We start from the raw sequence: 24,282 nt of genomic DNA on the forward strand, positions 1-24,282 counted from the left end.
AGAGATAATAATAAAATAATAGTTTATTTAAAAGAAGTTATTGATCATTGAAGTTAAAGTGAATAAAAGGCGCTTCAAAACACCCGATTGCGCCATCGCAAGCAAACATTAGTCCACCCTTTACTCTTTTTGCCCCTATCTGTGATATTTCTAGCCAAATGATGATCTAGCTGCTTGGTGATCTGTCGTCCGAAGAGATTTGCCTGCCGGTAAAGAAACTCATCCAGACATCTACACCAACGCTTCTATAACTTAAGCAATGTGTCATTGTCTACCCTTGAATGAAGCTAACTCTCTCTCTCTCTCTCTCTCTCTCTCTCTCTTTCTCTCTCTCTGTTTCAACAGGAGAAGAATAGTTTTCTTCATTGGTTGCCAAGAAATAGTAATTTCTAATAAAAGTCTACTAAATCTTTTAAGATATAATTTTTTTTTATAAAAATAAAACAACTCGTCTACAACTTTACAAGTATAATTAAATATTTATGGATAAAATTAAAATTTTAAAAATACAGGTGACTTAAGACCACTAGATGGATGTATAAATTTATAAACATGTTAAGTATTGATGTAGAAAATTGGCAGTAATTAGACCAAGTAATTACCAGATTTTTTGAGTAAAAATTGATCTAAAAAGGAAGAAAAGGGATCAATATTAAATAAATAAGGTAGGATAAAAATATGAATAAAAAATACATCGTACCGAATTTTTGCGGGGTCAGAGTAACTTCCTGTCACCTTTTGATTTTTATTATTTTCTTTTGCACACTTGCAACACTGACTTCCCATATCAAATTAATTATTATGATATATAATTCCAGAACAATCATTCGATAAAAACTATTCAATTTAACCGGGTTTATCATCTGCACTATTCATTTCTCCACAACATTCGTCATTATATTTTTCTCATTTTGTTTTTGATGAAGTGTACATTGGCTCGTTAAATTAATAAACTGAATGATTAAATATTGACGAGTATATTCAATTAAATTACATAGGAACGTTGTTTAGGGATGGCAGGTTTCACCGCCCCCACGCGACTGTCAGTCAATTCGTTCCTCACACCAGCATAGTAAAGGCTATATCCACACATTAAAATGAGAACAAGACCGCCCAGTTGGTCGACATAACTGAGATGTCAAGGCAAAGACAACAAAATAAGTTAATATACCATCTCAAATGATTATTACTGAAGGAAGAAAAAAGTAAAATTGAGTGATAAAAATAATAATGAAAAAGGAGAAAAATATAAAAAAATAAATATATAAAAATGATATTGATGAGAACTAGAGACCTGGCTCGGTCACAACTGAGAATTCCTAGATCATCTCCAAGAACATCTATCCCGGGTGTTCTCCTTCTCGACCGCCAAAGTAGAGGGGCAGGTCTTCGGCCCGCTTGAATCACGAAGATCTAAGATTCAACTCAAAGTCGAATTTAGACGCGGCGACACCAGCTTAGAGACGTCACAAGTCACCTCCCTTTCGTAATCATCTTCTCTCTTTATTCACTTGTTCGTTTCTTCTATTTCTTCATTGGCATTTCACGATTCGTGTCGTAGATCAAGTTGCAAGTGGCAGGAATGCATCAAGTCGTTAATAAATCTTACATAGGTTAGTAAACTTTATGAAAGAAATGGATGTTTTTGTTGTTACTTACAGGAGAAAGCACTGACGATCATGAGTTTCTTCTGGTTTTAATTTTAATTCAATAAGAAGATCTTCTCCAACAAGGACAGTAGCTACAAGTTCCTCGTCCTCCCATTTTTCTCCATTTTCTGATTTCTCCCCTTCTACAGACAATAGAAGTAATTTTTCTAAATGAATATGTTAAATGTATATTTATGATTGAAATTAGGGTTGATAGATAGCACAAAATTTTTCTTAGCATGTCCTCGGTTAGCTCGTCGTCAAGTTCGACTCGCCGGCTTTCTAAATATATCATTTAAATGACCCACAGCTACACGTACTTGTTCATTAACAGCTAGAAAGAGAACATGTATCCAGGTATTCTGAAGGTTTTAATATCTCACCCTTGTGACAAAAATGATATTTATACCAACGCAAAGTAGGCAAAATATTTGAATGTGTATGTTATACATGTTTGTTAAAATTGCCGGGAAGAATATGTGGCGGGCTCGTGAGCATTTGGCACCAATTGCCGGGAACGTGAGTAATCCCATACCCAAATTGGCAGAGAAAACGTATTATTTAAGACTATTTAACCAACATAAATAAATTACTTGAAAGTTACTTTAGGAATAAGCTCATATTTTTTGACTTTAGCTCGATGAAACTATTTTTTAACCTAAAAATATCTAAGAATATTTTATTATAGACGAAAAATGTCAAAGGTATTGGAATCTATTAATATGTAAAGCTGGACAAGATGGCGAATAAGTTCTTTGCAATGAAAAAAGTCTAGAAAAAGAGACTGCATAAACAGGTGGTTGTTTTACCTGCTAAAGTCATGCCGTTTCAAATGGTATGTTGATCGTTTTCTTCAGCATCCCAGTCCTTTTTATTTATTTATACTTCAAATCTCCTTCTCAATTTCACTCACTTTGGCTTTGGTCTCTTTTCACTAGTATTCTCCTTTTAAAATTCAATTAGTAGATATGTTTTGGTTCAATCAAGCGTTCCAAACGTTTGAATGTTGATTACTGTATGGTGATGACTGTGTGACACGTCTCACACCTTCGTATCTCTACGAGCAGAAGCTCGAAACCCCGACGGTGTTGTTAATAAGACGGCCCGTTCTCACCGTAGAGGCCGTCTCTTTGGTCTAAAACCGTCTCCCGCACCGACACGACGTCTGCTATCCTATTCGTTGTTGTTTTTTACGTCGACGTTGAAAATTTCAAGTCTTATTTTACGCATGCGTTTACAATTACCGCTGATGTAATTCATGTGTGAGTGTACTTAGAAAAATTGAAAAAATAAAAATTGCGAATTTGAGTCATGATAATATTATGATTTTATTTGTATTATTTACATTATTTTGATCAACCGATCAACTTTTTACTTTTAATAGCATCACAAAAGAAAGTTATTCTATCAATATTTTTCTTCTATTATTAAAATTTTATTCAGATATAACATTTTTATTAAATCCATAATAACAATAATAACTATTATAACAGTAATAATTTTTAAGCATGTAAGGTAATGACACAGTCATTTATTCATAATTCTTTGGTTTAATCACTTTAACCAGTTAATTCAGTTCAGTAGAATAAAAATAATAATAAGTCTTGTAAAACATTTGAAATTTATTTTAAAAATATTCATCGGATTTTTGTAACGATTTTAACCTTTTTTAGGCTGTGATCTCCACCAATTAGGTATCCATCCATCGATGTCTTTTTGGATTCTTCGATAAAGAAGAAGACAAATTAATGGAATAGCTAATATCTCTTTTTTAAAAAGGTAAACATACATTGCAGCAACAAGAATAATTAAATCTACGGTGTAACTCATTGTTGACCTAACCTTAACTTTGGCTTCAGCAATTAATTGTTCATTTATTCCAGTAGATCCTTCTGATCCATTTCTACCTTCTACTCTATCAAAAGTTTTTGATGAACTTCTTCGAGATCTTTCTGACCGTTGGTAATTATTTTCTTTTCGTCGAGTTAACCTCTGAGAAGTTTCCGAGTCACTTGGACTCATGTCAAAAGATCTAAATCTTTCTTTGGAGTTTGCTCTGAAAGACCTACCCTGACGAGAAATATCTTTCCTTTGTCGGGATGATGAACGTGATGGTGGAGATTCTCTGTCTCTAGATATTTCTCGTCGTCTTATTCTAGAAGGGGGTCTCGATCCTTCTCGATCATGAGATGGTTCCCTTGGACTCGTTTTTGGTGATGATCGTATTTTCCTCTCAACCGAGGTATTGCGAGATCTTGGAGAAGGTAATTCATTTCTTGAATTTTGTCTACTTGGTCGAATAATTGTCATGTTTGATGGAGTTGTAGCTCTAGAGCTGGTACTCGATTTTTCAAAATTTGATTCTATATTTTTTTTTGCTAAAGAAATTTCTTCCGTATGTTTTGGTTGGGTTATAGAAATCTCAGGGTCTTTTTGATTTAAATTCATTTTATATTGAGTTTGGACAGTACTTGGTCTGAATCGAGGAGGAAAAGCCATGTGACTTGTAGCATATTCTTTTACAATTTCTGTATAATGATCAACAACAGCCATTCTACCTTCTAAATCGTCTTTTTCTTCGACGGAAGATTTTTTTTCTAGCTCAGGTTTTAAACTTGGTCTTCTCCTACTTTTAGCGACTTCTGCTGCATTCACTAAACTTGCATTGTCATTACCAATCTCTGAAATAATAAGTTTCGTAACATCAGGTGATTCAGTTAATGATTTTTTTCTTAAAGTAACAGAGGGTTCAAATGAAGTAATTTTCTCATTTTTTAATGTATTTGTATTTGTTTGCCTTTCTAAAATAGGTTGTTCTGGAGGAATAGGTCGTCCAAAGTGGTTAAGAGCAATTGGTTCATCTTCAGTACGTTTCTTTAAAATTGATTTAGGTTGTATGTTATTACCTGGTAAAGGTGAAAGTCTATTTTGGCTTGAATTTTCTATAGATATATTATAATCGGGTTCAGGGCTAGGAGTATAGGCAATGGGTCGTCCTCGAGGATGATAAGTATCTTCTTCATCTAAAGTAGATTGTGCTAATAATCTGGACTTCAATGTTTTCAAGTCTTCACTATCAGTTCCTTCTGATTCTAATTCTTCATCAGTCGATTCTTCATAGTCAACAGCTATAACTAATTCTTCTATCTCTCTATCCGGAGTTTTTACATCTCGGTAATATTCGCTTCGAGATTGTTCTTCAAGGGTGATTTCAGGTACTAAAGGCATATTTTTATTATCCCACCGATGTAAGCCTAATGATGAAGGAATTGTTGAAAAATTTTCCATAGGAAAATTGTCTTTGGGATTATTAAAATTTTTGTGTAAATTTGGATCCGATGCTACCAGTTGAGGTACTAGAGGTATCAAATCTGTAATTGTATCTTGAGGAGGTTGCGGAGACGCTTGACTTTCACTTGATCTTCTACGATTCCATTTAGTTTTAACTCCAGATGTCGGAGATCCCGAAGAAAGTCTTCTTTTCAATCTTGTGTTTCGTAATTTACCCGATAAAAAGTCGAGACCATCTTTTTGATTATTAGGTGCACTTGAATCATTCTTCTTTGCTGCTTCTGCTTTTTCTACAGCAACTGCTCTGTAAAAACGTTCCATGGCTCGCTCATGAAGAAGTTCTGTTGAACTCACTGCTTGCCTTAAAATTTCTACGACTTGATGATCAGCATTAAATAATTCGGGTAATGATAGGGACATGGGAGGAGGTACTAAGTCTTCATCATCTTCTGCATCACCATCAGAAGCTGATCGCATTAACGGATGTTTTTTACCATCTTCCTTATCTGGATACAGTACTAACATAAACTCAGAACTACCTCGAAAGTCATCATCACCTATACTTTGTTCTCTTGGCAATGATAATCTTGTACGTCTTGGATCATAGACGTTCGATTGTTGAACTTGAATAATTGGTGATGGCATTGGTGATGGTGATTTTTCTTTAATAGATCGTTGTGAACCTCCTGTGTCATTAAAATATGGTTGTCTAATAATTGTTGTAATACTCGAGGTTTTTTCCTCAACATTTTCTTTCTTAATGTCTTCATCTTTAATTATGTTTTGATGTTTATCTCTCTTAGTCTTTGGTCGTGCTGGTGGAACAGGAGCAATATCTTCTAATGGTTTTTCAACATGTAAAAAGACTGTATCAGCGAATGTAACTCTACTATCAGTTCTCGGAGGTTTTGATGGTGCTTGAGGAGTTAATTTATGAACAGAAACCGACCTTGAAGGTGGAGTTATAAAATCATCCCGATTATTATTGCGTGTCCCTTCTTCTCTTGTCAAACTTCGTGTTCTTTTAGAACTCTGAGGTTGTTCACGTTTTTCACTTCTGCCTCTGTGAATCTCTCTTTGGCTTTGAGATTTATCTGGTTTTAATGGTGGTGAATGAATTCTAAAATTTAAAAAAAAATTTAATTTATAATTTTATTACTTGTTCAATAAAATTATAAGATAAAAAAAAATAGAAGATTCACCCTCTTTTAGGATCTGGAATGAAAATGACATCACTTTCGTCACTCGGATCGCTGACGCCATAGGGATTCTCAGCTTTCACTCGAAATTTATATTCCGATCCTTCTATCAATTCGCCCAAAGTTGTCGTAGGTTGTCTGCAAGTTGCTGCTTTTAACCAGACATCCCATCCAATCTAAATAAAAGAATTATACGTAGTGGATGAATAGAAGTTTTACAGTTTCTACTTCAAATTATTCTTTAAAAATATCAACAAAGATTAAGTCGTTAAATCTTTACACACTCACTCTATAGTATTCTACTATATAGGTCCCTATTTTACATCCTCCGTCATCATCAGGTTCTTTCCAAGATAATGTAACAGATCTTCCTAATGTCATAGCAATTGTAGCTTTTTCTGGAGCTGCTGGTCGATCTAGATAATTTAAAATAATACATTATTACAGGTATAAATTTTTTAAATAAAACATCATTATAACATGAAGTAGACTATAGTAAAATTAACCTGTAACGGTGACGAGAAACGATGCAATGTCTTCACCGAGTTTATTTACAGCTCTTACAGTATATTCCCCTCGATCTTGTCTTCTTGCGGCCGGAATCTTCATAGAACATTCACCACTGTCTAAAGCTTCAATTACATGTCTTTCATCAGAGTTTATGACCTCTCCATCGTGAAACCAAGCAACTGTTGGCAGTGGTTTTCCAGCTACTGAAACTTTCAATCTAATTGTCTCATCTTGCTCGAATAATAATCCATCTTCATACTGTCGAGGAAGACGTATTCTTGGATAGGCTGATAGAAATTTAATTCAAATTTAAATTGATAGCTTACTAGTAAAAATAAAAAATTTTTGTGTACATTAATTTTATAATATAGAATGAATTTACAATTCTTTTACCTTCTAAAACAAGCTTAGCCCGTGTGCTAACATGTCCAGCTCGATTTGTGGCTGTACATTTAATTTCTCCCTCATCATTCAAAGCAGTTTGATGAATTAAAAGTATGCTTTTTCCATTTTCAGTGACTATCCTCGTTCTTCGACTACTAAAAATCTCAAAACCATCTTTGAACCATGAAATCTTTGGTACTGGTGTTCCCGAAAATTTAATAATAAACTCTGCCTGCATTATTCATAAAAAAAAATTGATTGAGTACATTTGATAAGTGTATAATAACAGATGTTTATCGAATGAAATATTAAATAATTACTTGTTCATTTTCAAGAGCTATTGTGTCTTTTAATTCCAATTCAAATTTTGGTGCAGTTGCTGCTGATCTCTGGAGAGTGACTGTTAAAGGATCTGATAATTCACTAGCTCGTGAAAATCCTATGCTATTTTGTGCTCGAACACGAAATTGATATCTCCATCCAGGTTCTAATCCACTCAAAGTCAACTCAGGAAAAGGACAGAGGTTTGGGGATGATCGAACCCAATGAGGTGATCCTAGTCGACGATGTTCTACGAGGTAACCAATTATTGCCGATCCTCCATTGCTAGGAGATCGTTCCCAACGAATTCCGACAATATCAGGTTGTGGGTCTTCTGATGATGCTGGAATAAGAACTGGTTTTCCTGGAGGTGCCGGAAGCCCTGGATAAGGTAGTTTTAATATTTTTTATTGTTCATGTTATCAATTATAAAATTTATTTCATTGATTTAAAAATATTTCATTTTAAAATAAATACATTGAAACATGTGTTATTTTTATTCTATATTTGAATTTTTACTGATAAAATTCTAATTTAGACTTTCAAACATAGTAATTAATTACTTTGTTCCAGAAATGTCAACGTAGTTGGTAAATAATTAAATGTATGAATACGTGTAGATGTAATCGAAGAAGGAAAGAACTGTTACATTCTTTGAAAACTCAAACAACACAACTATTTCGTCTCATCTTTCACATACTTGGTTACAGCGTCTCCAACACAATCGTGCACGTGGATCCCGAAATAACACGGAAAAGCCGTTGGCAAGTTCGGGACCACTGGCTAAAATCTTCTGTTTTTAACTTAGTGTTTCTGCATTATTGAAGAGAGAGAAACAATTTTCATTTGAAGAAAATATAAAATGTCTGATGATAAAGAGAAAAAATTGTGATTTAAAATAAATAATTCTGTCATATAAGAAATTCAAAAAGCATCAGAATAAAAAAAGAAAAATGAAAAGAAAAGTGCTCTCGATAGATTCCGGGTCACTACTTTAAGTGTATCGTTCGCGGCCAAATGATGTGCTCTCGTTATAGACACACATGTTCATACAACTATAATGCTATGTATTTATTTAGACAGACGAACAAAATAAAACTTCAGTGGTGATGTCTCTCTCCAATCATCACCAGAAATTGTACCTGTACCGCCCAATTGGATTTTCTTGATGTTAATTCCGGTAGAAGTTGAGTACCTCCTTGAACTTTTAGCTGGTGTATTTCCCATGATACCTAGTTCTTCAAGATTCTTTGATGTAACAGCTCTTCAGGATTTAGAAAAACCTTCCCACACGCACCATGGATCTGGTAAGAACGTTTTTCAATAATGAAGAGTGCCACCAAGATGGAAAGAAAACCTGAAGAGTGAGCTCTACGCTCTTCCACCTTGAAGAACGTAACTCGCGGTAGTCTCGATATAGCGTGAGCCTCGGGGCAGCACTGGCTCTCAAGAAAAACGAGTAGTCGAGTGAGCTTTGGCTTGCGCAGACGCTTCAATGTTAGCCAATACGAGGAAGATCTTGACTTCAGCAGCTGTTTATTCCGAAATCCGGCGGGAGGTTTACATCGGTAAATTAGTTGTAAAGGTACCCTCAGACTAAGAAAATAGATTATGGGATTAAATATATGCTTATTTGACACTTCCAATCTTATACAATCTATTTTCCATTAGGAAAATATTTTTATCATCATCTGAAAACTTTCAAATAACTCTTTATTAATATCAATTTTATATTGAGAAATTCCGTTCTAAATTATGGCTTCGGAATTTTTTTCAACAACTCATGATGGTCGTTGACCTATCGTCATCTGTTCCAAGATGATACCAGCATCATTGCATTTTAATGGACTTTGTTCATCAGACTAAAAATTTTGTCCACAGTAAGATCGATGTCATTGATGTCTTTCTGCAGTCTCAAGTTAGTCAGCGGCACCTTTCTATGGCATTCTAGAGAGTGGCACGTGGAGGAAGGAGAAGGTAGAATTAAAGAGTGAGAAAGGTGTGGCAAGGCGGAAGAGAAGGGACCAGTGAAGTATCCCTGGAGAATGCGCGGCAAGGGGACCACAGTATGTTCATAATCGGGGCCGGTGTACCGTTGCTCTTCAATGAAGATTGTCCGAGGTTTTCCTACAGCTTTCCTATTGAGTAATTCACATTAGATATGTACTTACAAAAAACTGGCTGACAATCTGAATTGGTTATAAAAACATTTACACATCATGTTGCTTTTTACTTAGTGAAAAAAATGTGACGCAAAATTTTGTAATTGATATTATTCATGAGTCGAATGTATTTGATATTTCACGGTCAAATGGTGAGACTCGGAATTTGATCTTCTGCAATGACGAAATTTAATTCCAAGTATTCTCACGCACTTAGAATGTGAGTTACATGTGAAAGTGAACAAAACAAGTGGTCTTTTTTTTATTTTTAATGAAAAATTTTTATTTCTTTATTACTTTTTATGGGCATAAACACCTTTAAAAGCGTGTTGAGAAAGTTAGTAAGATGTTCTTGATAAAAAATAGAGTGACAAACTATGAACGAATTGTAATCATCAAATCAATGGTTAACTAGGCCATTCATGTTATGGAAAATTACTATTATATCCATGTGAAATTCAAGGTATTTATTGAAATAGAATATAAATTATTTAAAACTTTATTCACCGTGAAATTTATCATTTATCAGGTTGTAAAAAAGATGACTGAACACAAATTGAGAATCGCAGACGTGCTAGAGACTATTGAATCAAAGTTGGCTTATGTTCCTGGTGGAAGAGATAGAGAAGGAAAGCCTATACTTATCGTAAATATTCCTACAGAGTTTCCAGATGACTCAATTACAAATATTAAATTGGAAAAACTTATTCGTTATCTCCTATCCATTTTCAAGTAATATATCTTTTACAGATAATCTTGATATACATTTCATAATGGCAATTATTAGTTGAATAGCTAATCAAATATTTTAAATATTTTCAGCGATGCATCGAGGCGAAATGGAATTTGTCTGATAGTAGACGCAAGGAAAGGATCTTGGCGAGAAACCAGATCCTACATCAGAAGGACTATCAATGCAGTGGGAAAATATGCAGCTCGCACAATTGTAATTCGATCTGATGGCTTTTGGGAGAAAAGAGTCGACAACTGCACAAAGTCCTGGAAGAATGGAGAGGTATTGTGGCTTTGAATGCTGGTAATTCAGTGTTGAAAGTGAGCAAAAAGATTAGATAGTTCTCTAGAATATTAAAATTTTTGTGGTCACATTTTTTTTCAGCCAACATACATATCTCTTACTAGATTGAATACATATGTAGATTCAACTCAGATTAGTAGTGATTTAGGGGGAATAAAGTACTATGATCACGCTGAGTGGATTCAAATACGAATAGTGAGTAGTATATTGTGTTTTTTATTAAAACAAATATGTATCGCAATTTTATTGAAAAATATTTCATATTATCAATTTTTTCATAGAGAGTTGAAGAGTTTGAAAGAGATGCTACAGATTTGATTAATAAATTAACCGATCTCGAACATAAATTAAAAGACTACGATAAAATTATTAGAAAGAAAGAACAAGAAAAAGCTATAGATTATTATTGGGAGATTAGAGAAGATTTAGAGTTGGTCGGTCGTTATATTTTACATTCAGGTAGCTTAAATTATTTTACATATAAAATAATTCAACCACTAAATGTTAATAAATATATTTTATATTTTATTAGGAAGAGTATTAGCAAGCAATATGAGTATAGAAACTTCTCAGGATTTTCAGGATACTGTTAATAACATTCATGATATTCTAGACGTGCTAGAATCCAAGCAAGTAAATTTGATTTTTTTGTTTTTTTTTATAAATCTGTATTTGTAGATATGAGTATGATGATAAATAAAAAACTTTATTTCGGTTGTGGTATAAAAAAAGACGAAAGTTGAAGACATCTGGAGTCGTATGACAACGAATTTAAATTTAATGAAAGAAATAAGTGAACTTGAGGATGGTGTGGCAGAAGTTACAAACTGGATTCTCGGTCCTGCAGATGCAATGCTAAATTTTCACTGCAACGTAGGCTTTGATGTTACGTCTTCTGAGAATTTACGACGAGAACATGAAGAATTAGAATTAGAATGTCGGGTAAATATTTGAAAATTTTATCATTCAATTTTTTTAAATAACTATTCATATACTTATGATCTATATTTAGGAAACTTATGGGAGATATGCTAAAATCCTTCATCGAATTGAAAGCATACCCGAAGATTGTTTGACAGCAGATCTCAAGTCTCAAAGAGATTTCATGGATTTTGTGTGTAGAAGTTTCGCAGCCAGATTAGAAAGGCGGAGAAATGTTTTAATTACTTGTCAAAGATTTTTTCGTCTTGTATCTGAAGTAAAAAAAAATCAAACGATATCATTTTTATTTCAGAAAATAATGGAATATTATTATTTTCTAGTATTTCGATAAAACCAGTGAAGTCTTCGATAAATTAATCATGGGAAATAGAAACTGTAATTTTTCTGAAGCAGAAGAAAAACTTAAGCACTTAGAAAGTAGCCAATCAGACTTGGGTAATTGTTTGAAGACATAAATAAATGATTTCTCTTATACATTATAAATATAGACTCCTTTTATTTATTGCAGAAAAGCTTTTAAAAGAGTTAATAAAAGGAGGCGAAAAGTTATCAGACATTCTATTAATGCCAGTTAAAGATGCTCTAGGTCGAGATTTAGATATTAATTATGGAGAAGATATAGCTAATGTAAGAGACATTCTAGATGCTACGAAGGCTCGAAAAAATATTTTCAATGACTCTATGGAGTTACAAAAACTCACATTAAAGCAAATTATTCTGATTAATGCGTATGAAACTGATGCCGAGCAAACGGTCAGGTGGCTTGTTGAACTTTATAAAAGCTTGATAGAAAATCATATTGATATTGGTTGTAATGCTAATGAAATTCAATTACAAAGAGAAGAACTCCAGACTTTTCAAGAAACAGCACAGGTACAGGAAATGTAACATCTAATGATTATAAAGTATTTGAAAAGATGTAATATTTTTTCTAATAATTTTTTTTTTTATCATACTTTGTAAGGGAACATTTGATTACGGTTGCCAACTATTAAGTGGAGCACGAGTACTACGAATTTCTTGCAGATTGAGTTTAGATTGCAATACGAGCTTATTCTCCCAACTACGAAAAGCTTGGCGGCAGCTCTGCTCAGTGACTCAGGAACAACTGACTAGGCTTAGAGTTTGTACAGTCTTTCACAGAAGTGTCTATGAGGTATTTCATTCATTTGTAAATTTGACATTAATTCTAATATTATTTTTTACATTTATCACATGTAACTTTTACTTAGTTATTAATATGAATCATTCATTTAATTAGATGTTAATAAATTTACAGCATTGCAGTGCTCTAGATGATTTAATTAGTACTGTTAGAACTTCAACATCAAATGTTAAACAATCTGGAAATGAGTTTCTACAATCTTCAAATTTTTGGACAGAATTCTTAAAAGGAATCTTGGAAAATCGAGAAAAACTTTTGGTTAATGTTGGAAGAACAGTTAGACTGGGGCGTCTGTTACGAACAAGATTGAAAGAACCGTTATACTCTCAAATAAGGTATGAATTAATGAAATTAAATTCTGAACTTTCACAAAAACATTTTATCAATACTGCGTGGACATTTAGGGGTTGGAATAAATAGAAAGGGGTGTGTTTAAGCTCTCTTATATGTCGAAAGTTGGGGCGGGTATTGACATTGGAAAGATGTTTAGAAGAAGAGCGGTAGACAGAAAAAGAGTGTAGAAAATGACGTCGGCGCCGTCGCCGTCAGTTTTTCGTTGGGTGGTAGGTTGCAGTACACGCCTAGTAGTCGACTTGGTGTTCACGGTTCATCGACAGAAGACTAAAATGTAAAGAGAAAGCCGACTGTGATCATTGACTCGCGCGTGAGTAAGTAGATAAGTCAAATGTTATACTGACGATCATTATTATCATTATTGTCATAATTATAGTAATTACTATAATTATTCGTCAAAGAAATAAAAACAAATAAGTCAAATATTAGGACATAAATCCATTAGCTAGAAGTAATAGTCGTTTGTTATTTATTATTTTTAATTCAGTATTCGAATGCTCCAAATTTTTTTTAAAGAATTTTCTCCGCAGTTGAATCCTATTTTCGTCCCTGTCCCATCTCCTTACCCTCCTTCTGATGAAAGATATTTCAAAAAATTTTTTACATCTAATAATTCTTTACCATTAATAAATTCTAAAAATAACTGTAACAACTTCATGTTCAAACCAAATCTTAAAATTATGAGTTAAATCGTCACTGGTAAAAGTAGGACTTTAAACGAAATTAGAACACTATTCACGTTTTGCGTATTGCTGACTTCTCTTCAAAGATATGAAACAAGCGTGGATAATATATTTTGTCTACAGTCAGATTTACGTAATAAAGAAATAACTGCATGTTTGAATTATTCACAAAAAAGCAAAGCATAAGTTGGGGTTTACGTGACACTTCATAAAGGTGCAATATAGATAAAAGATAGTCAAATTTATTCTTGGATAAGGTATTCATCATAGACGGAATAAAATTTATAGAGGTATGACCGATTAATTTATTTCATTTTTGTCAGCAGAATGTTTAGTTTAGAAGAAGGAGAGGCATCGCCAGAGCCAAGAAATTTATCTGCCATCGATGCAATTTCTGAACGGCTTGCTGAAGTTACACGTCTTGCAGAAAAATTAGATGCGCGTTTGTATGAAGCAGGAGCAAAAACACGAATACCAAAAGATGATAAGGAAAATCTTAAAGAGAAAAAAGATATTCCTTCTAAAGAAATTAGTGAAGGAACAAAAGAAATATTGTCAGAATCTGAAGAAATTCGTACTGAAGAATATGTAACTGCTACAGAATGTTCAGAAACACCGGTAGCAAGGTCTCGGAGCGAATCATTTGTTACCATGTCAGAATATGAAGATGAGAATTCTGACGTTCGTAGGTGAGTGAATTAATATGGTAGATATCAAGTGGTCAAAGTGTAGTATATTTATTTTAGAGACCATTCGTTCGACCATAAGCTCATCATATTCAACATTAGCAATGATTCTAAGAAGTAAATTTATTTTCAATTTATTTTTAGATTGGTCGAGATTGAAGAGCACCAGGAGAAAAAGATATCTGAGTCTTTAGTATCGACTGATACCTTTGAGAAAGTTCATGATCCGATCATGAATAAAAATTCTAATGTAATTGTTGATATTAACCAGAATGTTGATGATAAAGCGAACGTAATATCTATTATTGAATCAATTGAGGTATAACTTTGTTGTTGTATAATCTTAAAAAATTTATTTATCTAATTTTTCATTGAATTTTGAATACTTTTTTTTTATGCATAAATGCAAGACGTATGTTTGAAAATTTTTTAAGGAAAAAGGAGGTAAAGTAGTCAAAGAAGTTACAGAAGTAACTACATTGAGAGTCTCCCACGACACCAAGTTTGGAGTTGCTTCGTATCAGCTCATGTCCAATACTGTTACGGAGAACAAAGAAGTCAAAAGTACCGAAGGAATTCTTGATGCAAGTCATCAGTCACAAACAAATCATAAAAATAATCTTTCCGATGAAAAAAAAGGTGTCTCTGTTGATCTTTATCCTAAAAAAATATATTATCCGATTGATTATATTAAATATTTATAAATACATATTTTTTTTAGATGCTTCCAATTATTCTAGAGAAGAAATAACGATCTCAGAAGTTGAGAAAAAAACTCCAGAATTGGAAGACAGTCATGCTTCTGAAAGTAGTCTATCAAGAATTGTAAAAGAATCGTGTGAATGTAATAGTAAGAATTTAATAAACGTAAAAAAAATAAAATTCTTGGAAACGAAAGGTAATGATGACAGTGGAATCGAAATCACCGCAAAACATGATGAACAAATAGAAATAACTGATGTAGAAGAAAGAGAATTTTTTGAAAAGTTTCAAACGGTTAGTTGCATGCAGGTTGTAACAAAGTCGTCCATGGTTTTGCATGGTTTGTAATAAAGATCAATGGCCAAATGAATGCAAGAATTGCATAATGTGCAACCAAACATGTTATCATCATAATTGATTGTTATTAGCCATGTCAGTAGTAATTTGATGTTTTGTTATTTTTGTCTGTTTTAACAGGTTTATATTGTATATGTTGTGTTTTTGCATCTTTAGATAACTCTTACATTAGTCAATAACATGAATTAATATGTGTGTAAATGGTTTAATTAATTAAAATTAAATTTTATTATTAAATGGCAGTAAAATTGTATTTTTCTATTGCTTTTGATCCAAAAACTAGTGTATCATTAAAATCTGATCAAATAACTTATGTTAGAACGTATATTTACATCCTTTTCTTTAGGTGAGTAGAGAATATACGTGAATAGAGATGAAAAGTGGTTTATAGGCGTGAGTTAAAGTAAGATAAATATGTAATTCTCCTCTCTCTTAGTCTCCCTCCCCGATAAGTTGACTCTTGAGGATTCCTTGAGCTCTGACTCTGCCTGTGAGACTCCAGTGTCGGATGAGCCGGCTCACAAGCCGGTTTTCGGAAGTTAAATCTTGTATTTCTAGTTTGATATCAAAACGTGTGATATTCTGGCAAGTGAAGTGACATGTGCGAATCCAACTTAGTTATGCGGCCAGTTGAATAAAGAATTATTCATATTTTTTTTTTTTTAATTTTATAACTCGAGCATTAAAAAGTGATTTGAAATCACGAGTGTTGCGAAAGGTCGATTTGGTAATTGCTGAAAATGTACTCAATGAATATAGATAAATGATAGTTATATCTATACACCCGCGCATACATTGAATCATGTTTCATTTTTTTTGAATTGTATATAGCTTATTATTGTTGGTACAATTAAACTTTATGACACATTGATATAAGTTAGCGGACCATAATTAACTAATAGATATTTTTACAACCATCATTGAATGTTTTTTTTGCTAAAAAAATCATTCGATATATTTCTGTATGTTATTTTTTTTCAAAAGATCGTAAACATTGAGTCAGTAATTGATTTAATCAAATTATTAATGAAAGAGTCGTTGGTAAATTTTTATTGGCTGAAAGAATTGTTTTTATTAGATAATTGAGGTAACATTGCATTTTTGTGGTAACTAAAGAAATTTTTTTCTGAATCGTATTAAACAGTAAATTCTAATTCATAGTATGAGTATATCAGGTTACTTAATATCATCTATTTTCATTCTTTTAAGCTTGATTTAAGGTCAATCCGGTGGTCAACATATATTTTTCCACCGGCCCGCGTTTTCTCGTTCGAAGAACGCCTTCACCAGTCGGTCCGGTTTTAAACCTGTGGTTCTCTCGCCTGCACACGTACGTGTACGTCGATGACATCATACTATATAACTCGAGACATGCACACACACACGTTTAATTTAACGATATGCGTGCAGTGATCCAAGAGAGTAAAAGAAAAAAGAAAGAATAATTAAAAATAAGAGACAACAATAAAAATATTTTGTCCGATTTGTATTCTTATTTTTTTATGACGTTGATAGTGACTCCAATGAAGTAGTTAACTTTGAATACAATTTTATCAAAACACCAAATCGACTTTTGAAAATTAGATTAGCATTCAAATAAATTGAAAAAAAAATGGTTGATGATTATGGATCATTGGAAACCGAGGAGACTCCTAAGAAAGGAAATCCTGAGACGAATTTACGGACGAACAACCATTCATTTACCGAAAATAATATAGTGGAAATTGCCAAGGACTCACATCAGCAGATGACACCAACAACTACCATTAGCACAATCGCACTCCAAAGCGGGGACACGCGGCTTGTTATTGCTCTTCTTCAAGTAAGGCCAGCTTACAGTAAAGATAGAGTTATAATTATGTGTTTCATAACTACAATTAATATCATTATTCATTATTTTCCAATTATTGATGATGTTAACAAATGATGAACATTAATTCATTTCAAAATGAAGACCTAAAATTCAAGTGGAAGGAATTAGTGTTTATGGTTTTGATTATAGTAGATTGTGTTGTAAATATTAAATATCATATGATAGTCTAGTGGGTAGACTTGAGACCTCGAGAGCAAAATAAAAGAGGAACGTCTGGGTGTCTCTCACGAGCAGTTTTAGATCTGATGGTAGATGTAGAGAAAAGCCATAAGGTGGTAGTAAGTAGAGGAAAGGATCACGCCCGTTCCCATATACATAATACATAACCAGTTTGCTATAGCAACAGTCTGGATCTTCATGAAGACGATTGCACCTCCTCCACATTCTTCTTCCCTTTCTTGCCTTCCTCAATGGATCATTACACCTACGTAAAAGTTATTTCTATTCAAATTTACAGGATTGAAGGTCTTCATCGTTGTCATTATATTCTGACTATAAAAAAATTACTATTAGTTTCTATTATTAAAAGACTAGAACTTAGGTAATTAAAGACATCTGTGGTAGTTTGCTATAAATTTACATTCTTTAGGAAGTTCCTATCCTCTTGTTCAAATATTTGACCTGCGATCTTTGCGAATAACCAACGAATACAACTGACGAAGAGTCCAATACAAGTCGGCGGCAAAAGGTTTAAATTTATCCTTCGTGGAGTTGAAGAAAACGATGATGTTCTCAGAGCGATGTTCAGGCGAAACGAATATGGGTTATAAAATAATTGCTAATTTTTTAGTTTTATTTGAGTAAAGTTAGTGATGTTAGCTATCTTTTTTTTAATGAATTGAACAGATGTAATTCTGATAAGTAGAACTATTTCTCATGGAGAATGTAGATCTTACGGTATTTGACTATTTCTCCATCGTCTTTTAGCTTTTATGGCTTGTTTTAAGACTTGTATTTCTCTAAAAGGATTAAACTAAGAAGGCGACGAGTTGCATGATCAGTGTAACATGTACTCAGGTATTTACTGCCGCAAGCAATAACTTGAATCTATCAGAATCAGAGAAGCTTCGTCACTTTCACTTCACTGAAAAAAGTTTCATCGACGGGTTACGCCCAAGGACGTTTATCTGTTTATTATATCATTTTATTTCTTTGAGTTTCAATGATAACGGTAGCGAAGTAATCAATAACATCATTTTAATTAATTTCATTCATTGAATTAATATGATAATTTTATTTAACTTAGTTTATGTTTATCTTTAATAATTCTTCAATCATCAACAGTTATTCATGGCATGAGTTCATATATTCGATGTGATCATTATTTTTATTTATTGGTTGTAAAATTATTATTTTTTGCAACATAAGTTATTTCAAAAAGTAATATGCTTTACAAGTATAAATTAAATGTATAACTCAATAAGATGAAATAAATTCCTTATCGTATTATTAATTGAGAATATTTTCATAAACGATCTAATATATCATTTATTTAGTTTTTTATAGCAATAAATTGGCTAATTGAAAAAAATTTCAAATGTAATTTTATTTTGATTTTGACATAAATTCTTATCCGACTGAAGATGTATTATGTCATATAATATGATAAAACCTATATTCTTTATCATGGTTTTCTGAGTCAAAGATAAATAGATTAAAATAGTTCCACATAATTGATGTTTATTTTTTACTATAGTTTTTATTCATGTAATTGATAAAAATTTTATTGAACATCATTTCTCTTATCCGGGTTTTTTTGAAGTAAAAAAAAAATCATACAAGAACCAGTCGAAACTGGGTAAATTTGAATACAATGATCGGAATAGAAATGCCGAAAGCTTTGGGGAACTTTCGTGGATGCGAAATCGCTTGGCACTGGTCCAAGCCGGTGAAAATGGAAGCATATCTTTGCTCCGTTACTACTAGGGCCAATGAACTCTGGAATATACAGCTTGTGCTTGCTTACACTTGTCTTTAGTGATGAATAAAATCGTTAAATTTTTCTTGAAAGTACTTTAAACATGTCTACGGTCGAATTTATTTAAATCATTGTCTTCCTGTATTTTTAGAGTGGAGAATGGCTAAGGTTGAAAGTTCTGGAAGTGTACCCAGAACTGACAAGATTAGGAACAACAGTTGAGGAAGCAAAAAATTTGTCGGCTGCACATGATGAAGTTCTCGTACGTCTTCAAAGCAAACAGAGTCCAGTCGAAGAATTATTGAGACAAGCAGATCAACTAATTTCAACTCAAAGACCTCGTGCTGAAGTTTATGCTGCTATGGCTGAGAGTCTGGGTCAAACATGGGCTAACGTTAATTCTCTTCTAGAACTTCAAAAACAAATTTTAGATCATAATGTTCTTTTTCAAGGGTTTGTATAATTTTTTTTTTTTTTACTTTAAGTAATTTCAGTAATTATTTCCTTGATTACAATATTTTATTATCATAATTTTGAATTTTCCAGTCAAGCTGAGGATTTCAAAGCCAACGCTAAAGCATTAGAAAAAACTTGCATTGATACACTGTTGCCAATAGAAATAGAAGTAGTTAAAAAATTCATAAATAGAATTCATGATTTAAGAAAAACAATGTTGAGTTCTTTAATGGGAGCTTTACAAGAAGGCCGAACACTTTTGGATTGCTTGAAAGAAATATCTAATGAAGGAACACTTGATTCAAGACCTGATAAAATAAAGGCTGATGCCGAGAGTGGTAAAAAAATTTTCAATATTATACGGAATAAAATTTCAAGATATTTATATTTGTATTCGGTTAATTAATTTCAGCTGTTTTTCAAGTGGAAAAATGGTTAGAAGAGCTTCACGACCAAAGAACGCGAATAGAATTATTATTTACAAATAGAAAAAATCAACTGGAACAATGTTTAGCTTTAGCATTACTCGCTACAGATCTTCGAGATCTTGAAGAAATTTTAACTGATAGAATCACTGCTCTTGGGGCTAGTAGCGGTCAATTAGGAGACTCTTCTTCAAGTGCAGAGCTGTTATTATTTGAGTTGAAAAAACTCCAAGCAGAAGCTAAAAATCTTCAAGATCGAGCCTTAAAAATTACTAAATCGACAGAAAAATTTGTTTCATCGAAACATTTTGCTGGAGAACAAGCAACTGAGCAAGCATATGAAATATTAGCCACAGCAACAGATTATATTAACGATTTAGAACAATATGAAGGTCTTTTGAACAGAGCAATACCATTTTTTGATTCAGCTAGATCGGTAATTATGAAAAATAATAGTTTTTTTTTATATTATTACATAGAAAGGTTTTAAATGAATTTGAATTGTATTTTAGGCATTTACAAAATTAGATCAACTTGAAATTCAACTAGCGACAACAGATTATCCACTATATTCAACTCCACTAGCTCGTTTCCATGCCCAAGCTTCAACTATGCTGACGGAAGTCATTACTAGTCCTTTGGCAGAAGGTTATGCTTTGCTCGATGTTACGGGAAGAGGAGCGCCCAATGCAGATGTAAAAAAAATTTTTTTTTATCATTATTATTGTGCTTGACATATTTATTTACGATTTTACATTTATTTTATTTATAACGCACATTTTAATCGCTTGTAAATCTATTAAATGTTATCTTTATTTTATTTGTTATAATAGGGAATTAGAAGAACTGTAGAAGAATTAGAGAACAGAAAAATTAGTCTTTTAGAACGTTGTACGGCTCATAAAGAAGAGAACTTGAGGATATCTAGAGGATTGGCTATTTTCTTCGAAAAGTACGATGAATTAAGATCATGGCTTAGTGGAATAGCCAATGCATTTCTTCGAGGTCATCAAGATATGGGAAGTGATCTTCCAATGGCTAAAGATTTTTATAAAATCCACTGTCAGCTATTAGAGGACTTAAGTAAACGTGGAGATGAGATTGATGAAGCTCTAGCAATTTTATCAGGAACGATCATAGAAATTGTTGATGAAAGACAACGATCCGCTCAAAAAAAGAATATTGAAGATCGGGTAGATGAGTTAAGAGATTCATGGCTTGATTGTAGACACACGGTTGAAGCTAGAGTAAATCTGAGTGCTCTTTATGTCGATTTTCATGAAACTGCTGTAATCTTAAGTAAAGACGTTGATGAAATTGAAAGTGAATTCAAGAAAAGTACTGACAGTCTGCAAGAGAGTATGATTAATAGATTAGAGCAAAAATGGAGCGAACTTCAACCATTATACATGAAACTTACGAATTATGGAGCTAAATTTTTAGCCGAAGCTGATATAGTGAGTATTCACTTCCATTGACAAGAAAAAATAATTTACAAATTTTTTAGCAAGTTTAATATTTCAGTGCACTGATGCGTACTTGGACATCCCGCGTGCTCGACTCTGCGTGGAAACGACCTTGGAGCGTTTCGCCAACAAGCAACTGACCGTAACGGAATCTTGGGAGAACTGGCAAACTTCTGTTGTAACGACGAGAGAGCAGAGAATTGAACAGGAAAAACAAATTGAAGAAACTACGAGAACACTAACGTGGGCTTCTAAGTTTGGAGAACAATTGTATCCTATCATGACATCTGAGTCTATAAAACCGTCAGTTGTCTTTCAAGATCTTAAAAGCACTAAACTGGGTATCCTACCGGAGTTAAAGAGAGCTGTAAGTGAGCTAGATGTCAGGATTAAAAGTGTTGAAAACTTCTCTATTGGAGGTAAATTATTTTTTTTGTAATTAAATCTAATAATTGTAGAAATAGGCCCATACACCTTTTAAATTTTGTTTGTAGATGAAAAAACGAACGAGCGAGCCAAAGGACAAATTCTACGTGTTTATGAACATCTTCGAACAACTTCTACCAATTATCAAATCCTTTTAGAATCTCTGATATCAATTTTCCAAAATTTTGTTCAAGTAACTTTCAATCTCTTATGACATTATTTATTAACAACTTCAATAAATTAAAAAAAAATTTTTTTAGATTGAAAATAAAACAGATGAGATACACGAAATTCAATATGAATTGGAGAAGTCGACGGCTGGATTTTTATCAGAATCTAGTCGAAATGATATTCGATTTAAAGTCGAGGTTGTAAAAAAAATCCACGAATCAATTGTCGACATCTTAAAAAGCCTTGAGCCCACGATTGATCGAGTGATATCGATAATCGAAGTACAAGAACCACCTTCGGCTGCTAAAAAAGAAATTGAAAAATTAAATCAGATTTTTAAAGCAGTTTCTATATCATTCGAAACATCGTGCGCAGAAACTCAATTAAAATTAAGTAAACGTTTACTTTTTTGCAATTTTGCTGATGATTTGGATCGTATCGATGTTGATCTTCAGTATCTTAGTAAGCAATTAGGTGGAAGTACTGAGACTGGATATCGCTTTGCTGGAGATTCTTTGCCATCTGCAGAAGCAGCTGCATTAGCATTCATTGAATTTGAAAAGACTATTACAGTAAGTAATGTTTTTTTTATGCTATAAATAGAAAATAACTTTTTAAATAATTGATTTTATTATTTATTTTAGGTTTTAGAAGATAGAATAAAAATATTTATTAAAAAAACTGAAGATAATTTTGAGTTAACCAGTCCGGATTTAGCTCCTGTCGTTCATCGTGAATTATCGAAGCTTCAAGAGCGATGGAATCAATTAAAATCATTATCACAAAGTACTCAAAAGCGAATAAATTTAAGTATTGAGTATTTTAAGCTTCTAGAGGAAGCTAAGAACTGGTCTCGAGACGGAAATAAATTGCTAATAGTAATAGCAAGAAAAACATCAGCAATAAAGACCCCAGACGAAGTAGAAGCATGTTTAGAAGATATTGATAAGTTTTTAAAGCCTGGGGAAGAAATTCAAGAAAATAGAATTAAAAGAATTCGAGAATTTTCTACGAAAATTTTTGGCACTGATCGATTACCACAATTCAATGAAGTTGTTGTTGAAAATAGAGAAACATTAGATTCGTTCGCCGTGATAGCATCAGAGTTGAAAACTCTAGTCCAGAATCTGAAAAATTCTGTAGATATTCTTGAAGAAAAACAGAAAGAAAAAGAACGAGATGATGAAACATTACGACAATTAAATATTGCTAGAATTGAAGCACGGGCAGCATATGAAGCAGAAATAGAAGAAAAAAGAATCAATGCTGAAATGGAGAAAAGAAAAAAATATGAGCATGCATTAAAAAGTTCAGTCTCTACTCCAACTGAAAAACAACATACGATTGTGGAAGAAACCGTAACTTCCGCCAATACCACTAAGGAGATTCGGATTTTACAAAAGGTAATAGAACAATAAGTGAATTAATTACCGAAGAAACTTGGTCATTTTTTATTATCATTTTACAGACTGCGGTGGAAGAAAGTTTACCGGTTCTAGTACCATCACTGCCACACGTTCATAAGCAAGTAGATGAATCTAAAGAGATAAAGGTAGTGAAGGAACTTGTTTTGACTCAAGCACCCAGGTTTATCATACCTTTAAATGATTCTACCGTTGAAGAAGGTAATCGATTTATCTTTGAGTGTAAATTAGAAAATGGAAAACCAAAGCCTGAAATAGTGTGGTACAAAGATGGAATTTCAATTTTAAATAATCCTGATTATTTACCGAGTTATGATGAAGAAACTAGTGTCTGTTCATTGACTATTGAAGAAACATTTGCTGAAGACTCTGCTAGATTTGCTTGCAAGGTCTCCAATACTGCTGGAGTCGTTGAAACAGGAGCTGTTCTTAATATCAAAAGTAAATTTATTAATTTTATATAAATACTTAATGGCTTGAAATTAGTTTTACAAATTATTGATTAATTTTTGACGAAAAAAATTACGAAAAGAATATTTTCAATCATCAGTGTGTTTGAAATTCTTAGTTTATCGAAAACTAGGAATTTGTCAAATTGTTTCAGACAATAAATAATTTAATGTCAAAGCAGTCTTGGCGCCAATAATAAACTTGTTTTAATACTAGTTAATTATCATTCTTC

At 32.7% G+C, this 24,282-nt stretch overlaps 2 protein-coding genes across 14 annotated transcripts in view; one reads left to right on the top strand and one right to left on the bottom strand.

The window, feature by feature from the left end:
* The window catches only part of LOC118074249 (titin-like), a 35,652-nt gene extending 26,872 nt beyond the window's left edge, over positions 1–8,780 (bottom strand). Inside the window, 8 exon segments of the mRNA XM_035095331.1 lie at positions 1,660–1,816; positions 3,314–6,060; positions 6,143–6,315; positions 6,428–6,555; positions 6,646–6,936; positions 7,043–7,265; positions 7,354–7,736; positions 8,497–8,780. Coding sequence (XP_034951222.1) covers positions 1,660–1,816; positions 3,314–6,060; positions 6,143–6,315; positions 6,428–6,555; positions 6,646–6,936; positions 7,043–7,265; positions 7,354–7,736; positions 8,497–8,581 — 4,187 coding nt within the window. The 5' untranslated portion in view covers positions 8,582–8,780.
* A 596-nt stretch (positions 8,781–9,376) lies between these two features.
* Positions 9,377–24,282, top strand: part of LOC118074224 (uncharacterized) — a 29,663-nt gene continuing 14,757 nt past the window's right edge. For 6 of the 13 annotated variants that reach the window (XR_004691191.1, XM_035095278.1, XM_035095282.1 and 3 more), the window contains exons 1-26: positions 9,413–9,979; positions 10,046–10,248; positions 10,339–10,531; positions 10,634–10,747; positions 10,834–11,011; positions 11,085–11,185; positions 11,285–11,494; positions 11,565–11,750; positions 11,815–11,929; positions 12,003–12,367; positions 12,459–12,650; positions 12,774–12,994; positions 14,020–14,385; positions 14,527–14,701; positions 14,817–15,021; positions 15,104–15,378; positions 19,384–19,685; positions 19,779–20,026; positions 20,101–20,549; positions 20,626–20,808; positions 20,947–21,570; positions 21,638–21,998; positions 22,074–22,198; positions 22,266–22,748; positions 22,821–23,579; positions 23,645–24,041. Coding sequence is in view for 11 of the 13 variants with exons in the window: in XM_035095278.1 (XP_034951169.1) it covers positions 9,944–9,979; positions 10,046–10,248; positions 10,339–10,531; positions 10,634–10,747; positions 10,834–11,011; positions 11,085–11,185; positions 11,285–11,494; positions 11,565–11,750; positions 11,815–11,929; positions 12,003–12,367; positions 12,459–12,650; positions 12,774–12,994; positions 14,020–14,385; positions 14,527–14,701; positions 14,817–15,021; positions 15,104–15,378; positions 19,384–19,685; positions 19,779–20,026; positions 20,101–20,549; positions 20,626–20,808; positions 20,947–21,570; positions 21,638–21,998; positions 22,074–22,198; positions 22,266–22,748; positions 22,821–23,579; positions 23,645–24,041 (7,066 nt within the window). In the remaining 2 variants the exon portion in view is untranslated. Of the gene's footprint in view, positions 9,980–10,045; positions 10,249–10,338; positions 10,532–10,633; positions 10,748–10,833; positions 11,012–11,084; positions 11,186–11,284; positions 11,495–11,564; positions 11,751–11,814; positions 11,930–12,002; positions 12,368–12,458; positions 12,651–12,773; positions 12,995–13,246; positions 13,328–14,019; positions 14,386–14,526; positions 14,702–14,816; positions 15,022–15,103; positions 15,379–15,960; positions 16,184–17,025; positions 17,264–19,383; positions 19,686–19,778; positions 20,027–20,100; positions 20,550–20,625; positions 20,809–20,946; positions 21,571–21,637; positions 21,999–22,073; positions 22,199–22,265; positions 22,749–22,820; positions 23,580–23,644; positions 24,042–24,282 lie in introns of those variants that run through there. The other 7 variants (XR_004691190.1, XM_035095281.1, XM_035095279.1 and 4 more) reach the window with 6 other exon arrangements.

Source organism: Chelonus insularis, unplaced genomic scaffold (assembly GCF_013357705.1).
Source record: "Chelonus insularis isolate UGA/USDA-ARS -01 unplaced genomic scaffold, ASM1335770v1 contig_133_pilon, whole genome shotgun sequence".
NCBI lineage: Eukaryota > Metazoa > Arthropoda > Insecta > Hymenoptera > Braconidae > Chelonus > Chelonus insularis.